Source organism: Gouania willdenowi, chromosome 12 (assembly GCF_900634775.1).
Source record: "Gouania willdenowi chromosome 12, fGouWil2.1, whole genome shotgun sequence".
Lineage (NCBI taxonomy): Eukaryota > Metazoa > Chordata > Actinopteri > Blenniiformes > Gobiesocidae > Gouania > Gouania willdenowi.
This window is the reverse complement of record NC_041055.1, coordinates 32290966-32301023: the sequence shown is the minus strand read 5'-3', so window position 1 is coordinate 32301023 and position 10058 is coordinate 32290966. Positions and strand designations below refer to the sequence as shown.

At 38.2% G+C, this 10058-nt stretch overlaps 1 protein-coding gene across 1 annotated transcript in view; it reads left to right on the top strand.

Moving 5' to 3' along the window:
• The first annotated feature begins 5318 nt into the window (after nucleotides 1–5318).
• LOC114472956 (protein turtle homolog A-like) overlaps nucleotides 5319–10058 on the top strand; it is a 38541-nt gene continuing 33801 nt past the window's right edge. Inside the window, 2 exon segments of the mRNA XM_028462275.1 lie at nucleotides 5319–5424; nucleotides 6333–6435. Of these exon segments, the coding sequence (XP_028318076.1) occupies nucleotides 5319–5424; nucleotides 6333–6435 (209 nt within the window).

The window sequence follows — 10058 nt, the reverse complement described above, 5'->3', positions numbered from 1 at the left end:
TTTATATTTACTGTAAATCAAATTGATTCCAATTATTATTAGTCTTATATTTGACCATTAAATGGTGCAATTTGGCTTGAAAAAAAGTTTCACTTAGTCTGTGTTTATTTTGTGACTCACAGCAGTGGAAAAACGCTGAGTTTGCAGAGTTGTCGACTTTTCCCTCTTTGAACAAATGGCCTGGTGTGTGTGTGTTTGTGTGCGTGTGTGTGCGTGTGTGTGTGAATATGTGATTTAATTCATTCTTTACAACATTTAGACCCGTGAGAGTCACAGAAGCTGGAGCTGGCCCCACCGGTGGGTCCGTTGGGGTTGAAGCGGTTAAACAAAAGTGTGAATGAAAACTACATGAAAATATATTCTTTTTTTAAAAAAAATTATTATTGAGAAATCAAGCTGTGCATCATCCGCATAGCAAAGAGAATTTAAACAATGGTTTCTGATAACGTTACGTTAGTGGAAGCATATACAGTATTACGTGAAGTAGTAGTGGTCCTAAAACTGAACCTTGTGGAACTCCATGATTAACTAAGATTATTGACAAAGTGGTTTATGTCTGACACTGTAAATAGGATTTAATCCAAACACTTTTCAGTTTCTGCAGCAATAAATTATGATCCACTGTATGGAAATCTAAGAGGAGTAAAATGAAACTATAATTTTGTCACATGGGATGAAATCCAATCAGAACTCATGTGATCATGTGGTCTGTGTTTACAAACATTATTACTCTCACATATCAGGTTGATCAATGGGAATAGGATCTTTAAAACGTAGACGCTTAAAAAAACAGAAAGAAAAGAAAAAAAAAAAACCCAACTTATATGCTTTATATTTTAGTCAACTACATCTGAAATAGATTTAGTCGACTAAAATGTTTGTCATTTAGTTGACTAAAACTAGGCTATAACTGAAATAGTCCTGAAGACAAAATTTTGACTAAAACTAGTTACATTTTAGTCAAAAGACTAAGACTGAATTAATATTGGCTGTCAAAATTAAACAATTAAAATCACATTTGTTTCTTTAAGAGTTTTAAAAACAAATGAAGGTTAGTGATTGGTCTGTAATTAGTTAAATTGTTTTGTAGACTTTTTAGCTGTGAGTTTTAATTCCTTCTTGAAGTACAATATCCTGTTAATATCCTGTTAATATCCTGTTAATATTCTGTTAATATCCTGTTAATATCCTGTTAATAACCTGTTAATATCCTGTTAATAACCTGTTAATATCCTGTTAATAACCTGTTAATATCCTGTTAATATCCTGTTAATAACCTGTTAATATCCTGTTAATATCCTGTTAATATCCTGTTAATATCCTGATCTAAAAATCAGGCTGAATGTTTCTCTCTAATAGAAAACAATGTGATGTTTACAGGAAGTGGGGCCGTGTGACATCATCAATCACATGATTTCAAGATGGAGGAACACAGGCTCTAAAACTGTAAAGTAGTCCTATTTTTAAAAGGTAATTAAACAAATATGGTGCATAATAATGTGTATTGTTAGATCTACTAATAAAGACATTTAAAAGATTTTAGGCCAATCTTGTAAAAACCTGGAGGATCCCTTTAAATAGCAACACTAGCTTAGCGTATGCTGCAGAGACTGAGCCACTCATCCATGTATTCCAATGTGGTGTTCACCAATAATGTGATGTGACATTGACACCACACTGTGGAAATAAATTTTCCTGTATTCAGACTTTTTTTTTTATTGCTTTTTCAAACCAACGTTGGTCTCTAAGCATTACTTGTTGCTGTGATGTCTTTAACCTGTCGTCTTGTAGTTGTTTGTCCTCAATAAGATCAAATGGAAGCAGCCTGAAGCTGTTTATTCCATTTATAGCAGCCGCACAATCTCAGGATTACACCTGTGGCTGCTCGCCGCTCTGTCTCTGACAGCTACCCACTGTCCTTGATGCATCGTTTGACTTTGCCTACGCTATCTATACTGTGTAATGAAATGTTGCTGCTGGCTTCACTCTCACTCTCACACACACACACACACACACACACACACACACACACACACACACACACACACACACGTCTACGTGAGATGAAAACACTACATTCCCATCAGGTAAGGGCTCGTGTTGGCATTTAGGAACAAGTCGTCTCACAGCCAAACACAAAGGCTCGGTGTTTTCTCGCTAATCACTTGTCGGGAAATATCTCTGAGTGACTTTCACCAAACCACGAGCTGCCATGATCATCTAATTGGTGTTTTTCTGACATGTGTTTTTTTCCATACACAACGCATGCACCAGTCAATGAAAGCTCAGTGGTCTGACAAATACATTATTCCATTAGTCGGGGTAATTGAACGGTTCAGGGAGGTCAACTATCAGTGAATGCATCCCACTGGGTAAAGAGTAAATGTCCACCTGTGGGTCAAAGACATGTCCTCATTAGTAGATCTATGTCTAACAAAACACATTATTTTGCATCATATTCATTTAATTACCTTTTAAAAATAGGACTACTTCACAGTTTTAGAGCCTGTGTTCTTCCATATTGAAATCACATGATTGATGATGTCACACGGCCCCACTGCCTGTAAACATCGCATTGTTTCTATTGGAGTGAAACATTCAGCCTGATTTTTAATCGTTTTAATTAGCTTTTTTGATCATTTAGCAGCTTTTTTTTTTTTTTTAGATAATTAACAGCTTTTTTGATCATATAGTGGCTTTTTCAGTCAAAAATAACAACTCTGTGCTGCTTTTGGTTGCTCTAAAATAACAGGGAAAATTAAAGATGTCAATGTAAACCTCTTTTGTTGACAGAAAAAGGATAAAAAGTGTTGTGACCTAAACAAATCTTTGATCGCAGGAAGCGACAGTTTCCAACTCTGAGGTGTGGAAGTAGACAATGAAGCAGAGCAGAAGAGCTCTCCTAAGGGACCTTTACTCTCCCTTAAACAGTGTGCTGACACGCTCTGGTGGCTGAAGTTAGAGAGTTAATCACGGACTTGTTGAGGACTTCTACTAAAAAGGACTTGTATCCTCAGGGTTTGTATGTCTTCAACAGTCCTTGATTCTTAACTCCGTTCATTAGACCGTTAGCTTGCTTAGCTTAGGACGCTAGAGGAAGGTGGGCAAGAAAAAGACCTGGTACTCTCAGTGGGATAATGTGTTAGTGTTGGTACTGTGTATTGACTCACTTAAAAACAATGCATTTATGTGAGTGAGAGATGGTGAAGGTGATTTAATGTATGGTTCTGTTCTAACTGCAAGTGGAAAATTGTGCTGGTGTTTTGTGGATGAAATGCTCTTTAATTTGAGGCTTATCTCCATATGAGGGCAACTCATTTGTGCAGGAGTAATGAGTATTCCCTCATTTACATATATTCAAATCAGACCGGCGCAACTGGTGGTGCGGTGCAGTTTGAGATGTTTGCTTTTTCTCTCTTTTTATTTTATTTTACAAAATGGGACTGTAGAAAAATGATGATTGAAAAATATTCCCTTTATTTTTTGGGGAAAAAAAACTAGAAAATACTGTACTATTTTCCTTTGATTTTCATTGTCAAAAGAATCCCTTGATAAACTATTCAAAACAATGCAATTTAAAAATAAATCTTGAATGAAATAAATAAAGGAATCATACAAATTAAGAAGAAGCCTATTAATTTAAATTCTGGTTCTATAGTAAACAATGCAAAACTGCATAATAGTTCTTTTTCTTTTTAAAAGTACAACTGAAAATGTATTTTGTGCCTTAACAATTGGACTTTAAAAAAAAAAAAAAAAACAGTCTGCACTGTATTTACGTCAGATATTTGTTTGAACTAGCAGAGGGCGCTGGTAACCCAGTGGTTGGTTGGGATGCAGCTAATCTAGCAGTGAAGAAGAGATGCTATGCTAGCAGACACAGCTAATAGAAAAACGTGACTTACAGATATTCACGTAATATTACAGATATTCTTTCAGTGCTAAAGGGGTAATGAATCATTTATGAACATGTTTAAGAGTAGAAAGTAGTAGCAGATTCTGCCCACTGTGTACACTGCTGGACAAGAGAAGGATAAATATATAGCGCCCTCTGCTGTAAAAAAAGTACTGTGATTAAATTTTCAGAGAATCGATGTGAACCGTGATACCGATGAATCGATTTTTAACTGCCTTATGATTAATCGTTACATCCCTAGTTGTAAGTCAGCGACTCTCAACTGGTGGGTCGGGACCCAAAAGTGGGTCGTGTATCTGTACTGGGGGCGGGAAAGCTGGAAACTTAATATCTGTCATGTGTGACTTGTCTTTAACTTTGAAAGAAACTTTTCTTTTGACAGGTATGCTGTAACAAAGCATTGCACAGCAAAATATATAGATTTATGTTTTAAAAAAGAATATATATGTGTGTTTCAACAGCTATCTTTGAAAAAAACAAAATTTGTTTGTTTGAATTAAAAAAGAAAAGAAAAAAAAAGTCAGTCGCGATTTTATGAACGAGGCAAAAAGTGTGTCCCAGTGTGAGACGAGTTGAGAACCTTCGTTATAAGTGATGTTTAGAATCAACCAGTGTCGAACTCTAACTAGTTACAAGTCTGAACGTTAGATTTATGTCATGGTTTCAAATAATATTTTCAGGGAAACTCCATGAAGCTCCACCCCTGCTTATATATTAATAGTAAAATTACCCACAGTGTAAATTACAGTATTTTCCTGTGAATCTATGGTCATTTTACCAGTGATGTTTCTCAGTAACTACGTGAAGGGCATCAGAGCTATAGCAGAGGAAGCATCTGTGACATCGTCTCTATATCGCATCAATCAACCCTCCGTCCCTGTGTGCCGTCACTCAAGCCGTCACCACCCTGGATGACTGCTGTCCAGTTGGCCTCGACCCCGTTGTGATGAATGGCATCTGAGACGACAGATTCACACAGGATTCTTCACACAGCGCTGGCTCATCTGGAGCAGCCAAACCATTCCTTAAACACTGGACCAGTGCTAACGTTTTGTAGCAGGTCATCAATACCACCAAAACAACAAGGTTATCATCAAATTCACCTGTTTACATATATAAACCATCAAATGCAGTATCCAGGAGTAATTTGAATCCTAACCTCATGTCAGAGGTGGAAACACGTCACTGCTTCTCAAGTCTGGTCTACGGTGCATGTTTTAGGACATCCTCTAGTCTCACAGTCAGGTATGATCAGGTATCAGGAAAGCTCTGTCATTGGTCAGACCAAACAATGTCAAATGACACGGCATCAGGACTTCAAAATAAAAGTCATCAGACTCAACGGCCTCAACGAACGTTTACATCGAATGCGACTTCAGTGACTATAGTCGCTTAAATCGCCATGAGTCGCTTGAACATAGTCGCGCTTTTTGCTCGCTTCATCGCTCTCCAGTCACATGGCACCGGGGAAGTGACGTTGGGAGAAAACTCGTTGCCGATTGGATGTGGTGACACAGAGTCAATCAAAGGCGCTTGAAAAGTTCAAAATTTTCAACTTTGAGCGACTCTCAGCGATCAGATCACGTGATTGAGTCGCTGGAATCTCATGAGTCACGTCACTTACATTGATTTCAAATGTAATTTAGTTTAATTTAGAGTTACTGAAGGATTTTTGAAGGAACTGGAAAAACACATGATGTTGTCCTTTTAATTTTTTTTAAAGTTAAGACATGTCAATGTATTATTTGATGAAATGGTGATATATCTTAACCTTTAGAAATAAATAGAAAATAACAGCTTTCAACTTTACTGTGTTTTACGACATGAGGAGGTTTTATTTAAAAGTCTGTTTAGTCTGAGGACTTTTATTTTGAAGCCATTTCATCTTACAACATTTGGTCTGACCAATGACAGAGCTTTTCCTGAAATCTACTCCATACTTGTCACTTAATGTACTGTATGTCCCGTCAAGTCAAAAGTCGTAAAGTAGATGATGTACCGCAGCTAGTGCCATTTTATAGAGCAAATATTAATAGTGATATAATCTGACATAATGCTTTGTTAAACAAATCAATCCAGCATAATTTCAGTTTGTAAATGTTCCTCTGTTAATCAACTGGGAAGTAGAATTATTCATCATGATGTAATCTTTAATCTAAAGGATTTCACTGTTGGAATCATTTTCTCTGCTAGTGCTGCACGTCTCAGCCCAGCAGGGGTTTGATCAGAAATTATTGATCATTAATAATAATAATTTCATTTTATAAAATCTATTGTAATGGAAGGGTACAAAGTTTTCCTGCTCTCAGTTGTTCCACATTACTTAGTAAAATCTGAATTCAATGCCACTAATGATGTCTGTGTGTTAACCTATTATTAAACCCTGACTAAAGGGTTGTTGTGACACTATCTAAAGGTCCATGGGTGGAGGTGTTTGGCGTCCGTCCTCATGTGAACCTTCCCTGGCTCTGCAGCTCAGCCTCAGACGAGGACAAAAGCTCTTTGGCAACGACTGGGAGGTAATTCATCGCTGCAGCGCTACGGATTAAACCAAGGACCACTAATGAAATTAAGCACGCATAGCTTTTCTTAAGTGTCCTTGAACAATTACAGTCACAATTATGATATGATGGAGCGGCAGCACACCGTCAGCACACACACACTTCTTTTATTAAAGCTCTACACACAGGTTTAACATTCTCCTTGTTTCCACCATTGTTGCATCACCACAGAAAACTCACCTAACGTTCTGGAACCAAAGCTTTTTTTAGAATAACCACAACCAATATTCATGTCTTATATCTCTGATTTAATCACCAAGGGCCGTGTTCATGATTATTCCTACATTTCAATGTGCTAGTTTTATTCTTTAAGTTCATCTTAAACATTAATAATCGAAACAGATAACGACTAGTAGTCACGCTTTCGTGTTCTAAAATAGAACTCGGCAACAAGCCTCTCTCGAGATAAATGAGCTCACGGCTTAACAATATGAACAGTAATTAACCTTCAACTGAAAATATCAAAGCAGTGCTGACTAGAGCCCACTCACACGCAAACACATGCACAGAAACCTGCATAGAGCAAAGTTAGTTTGCGGTACACCCAAAGTTTGTTGGTGTGAAGCTTTAGAACGCTGAGGCAGGGGCGGATCTACTGGGGTGGCATAGGGTGGCAAATCCCACCCGACAACAAAGCCTTCCTGTCACCCTAATTTGTACACACGGGCATGGAACTATGTGGCCGTGGTCCACCGACCCGTAATGTCCCGCTGCCGCTTCCTGACTGCGGAGCTAACGTTCTAAAACACCATCGAAGAAGACGTGGAAGTATCGCGAGAGCGACATGGAAGTGCGTTGTTTATATTGGCGCACGAGAGGAAAGAGGTAAAAACATAGCTGCACACCGTGACGCATTTGCCGTGAGCACCATGTATCACCCGAACTCTCCCTCCCTCCCTCCCTCCCTCCATGATTGACGTTCCACTGCCTTCAGACATCATTGAGTGTGTGTGCTCAGGTTTTGCTCGTTTGAGTGTGTTTTGTGCGCTGCAGCTTGTGTGTTCACAGATTGTGTAGGTTTGTGTGTGTGTGTGAGGCTGTGTGCACTGACGTGAGTGTGTGTGCCCAGTGTGTGCTGAATGTGCACACGTTTGGTGAGGCTGAGGAGAGCTTCATACATTCTCTTTCAGAAAGAACATTTGTTCAATTTACTAAAGTTCTCAAACGTAATTAAATTAAGAGCTCGTGAAACTTTTATAAAATGAATAATAAAGATTAGTACAGTTTCCTATTGTTCCCATTGTTGAGAAGCCTTTTAGCATTTTCTTACTTTTTATGTCAAAATATTAATCATATTTAGGCTCATAAAACTAATATTTACTAGTAGAAGTAAGGAAAGAAGTCATTTAAAGTGTGCATTAATAATGTAAATTAGTGAATTTATTTGCTTACATATTTGATGAGCACTGTGTGGGTGTTTAAGTACCTCTAGGGTACAGGTAGACCTACACTGTTCTAGATTGGACCAAATAGCTTTTAAAATATCAACATTTCTTGAGGGAGACATTATTTTGTGGGTCTATGAATCAATGTCTGTCAAAGAAAACATGGTGAAGATACTTTGTGAATCTCACAGAAATGAAGAGGATATAATCATTGTGTTTGTTAAGCAGCACTGATGTGTCCATGTTTACAAAGACATTGATAATATTAGCACTGAAATGACTATTTTCTGCATTCATTTTGTTTTTAATGATTTAAAGTTAATTTGCACAGACATTAACAATATTTTGTATCAGACTTTCCTTAAAGACTCAAACATAACACAAGGACATGTGACTAGTTGTGCTCAGTGTGCTGTAAACACGTGGCTGTCATTCATATGAAATTGATTGATAATATTTTGTAATTCCTGTGAAATGGATTCAGTACAGTATATCGTGGTGTATCATTCATTCATTTTCCCATTATATATTGATTATCACAATAATATTGTTATTGCGGGAAAAAAAATAGCTCAATATATCGCATCGCAAGGCACCTGGCAATACCCAGCCCAATAATTCAATATGCTTTATGTACGTCTGCTGCTATATGTTGTCACCTCTTGCCACCCCATTGATTTTTTTCTAGATCCGCCCCTGTGCTGAGGCCTAAAAACTCTGGATGTTTCACTCCAAAGAACAATAAAATAAAATGGTGCTTTAGTTCTGGAGCACAGGTCAAAGCTTTATCAGACCATTTGATCTTTGGTTGGGCCAACACCCCTCCCCGTAGAGATCGGTGGGGCCGAGACCCCTCCCCGTAGAGATCGGTGGGGCCGAGACCCCTCCCCGTAGAGATCGGTGGGGCCGAGACCCCTCCCTGTAGTGACGATGCAGACTTAGAGATGCCAACTCTCACCAATTTACCACGAGAGTCTCACACCTGGTTGATTACATATGATCCCATGCCACCAGGGCCGGCTTTAGGTCATTCTGTGACCTTGGCAACAGTGGACTTTGACGCCAACGCAATAAGACATGCACAGTGATTCTAAAGGGTGTGTTTCATGTTTATTATACCTTTTAAAATGACTATTATTTTCTTTTTGAGGGGTGCAATTTCAGGCCCCTCCAGCAGATGGCAACCGAGGCAGCCTTGGTTGCCTGGCGACAAGGCTGGCCCTGCACGCCACACCACAAATTTATCACAGGGAAATAGTCGGTCCAATCCAATTTAGTAGGTGGAGCCACAATAAATCAGTCACTCCAGGATTTCACGACCAATTTGTGTGATTGTTGTGGCCTAAAGCGCTTCATTTTACCACAGCTTTAAAAAAAAAACTTCGGCAAAAGTTGCAATATTTTAAAGTTTTATTGTTTTCCATAACTTTACATAAACAGGTCAATTTGAAAAAAAAATTAGTAATAATACTAATAAGAATATTAATTAATTGCCTTCAAATTCTTTCATAACAGTAAAGTAAATGGCTCAATTTAGCAAGAAATGGATAATTTCCATCACATTTTAAATGTTTTTATTGCAGAGAAAAGGTACAGTCTGCAACGCTTATAAAAGTGACATGTTGTCATATTTGTAAAGCTGTCACTATGTAAGGACAGCGTTACATCAAACTAGTCGTTTGTGTGAAAAAAAAACAGGCTCATTCAGCCCCGCCCCCTGCTGCTCCTGCAGCCTTTGGCAGATTGCCAGAATGCACCACGACCGAGCAAAAAGAACCAATCAGAGCCAGGATTGTGTTTGATGGGCTGTCTGACAGCTGTTGCTCACAGTACCCGCCCCTTTTCTGTCTTTTTTACAGTGTATGGTCTGGAGGAGTAGAAGATGGAATTGGTGACTTTTCTGCAATAAAGGTAATTACTGCTGCTTGATTTACATATGTTTGCTTTGTAATTGTTACACTAGAACTCTGTAGTGCATGTGTTCATGTGCACACAGCAGCCTCCGTGTGGCTGCTGTAAGTGACACTGTGTTGTTGCTTTTGCTGAGGTCTGTGTTCACAATTTATTTTACAGAATGGGACTGTAGACAAATAATGATTGAAAAATATTCCTTTATTTTTTTGGGGAAAAAAAACTAGAAAATACTGTACTATTTTCCTTTTATTTTTCATTGTCAAAAGAATCCCTTTTCAGAAC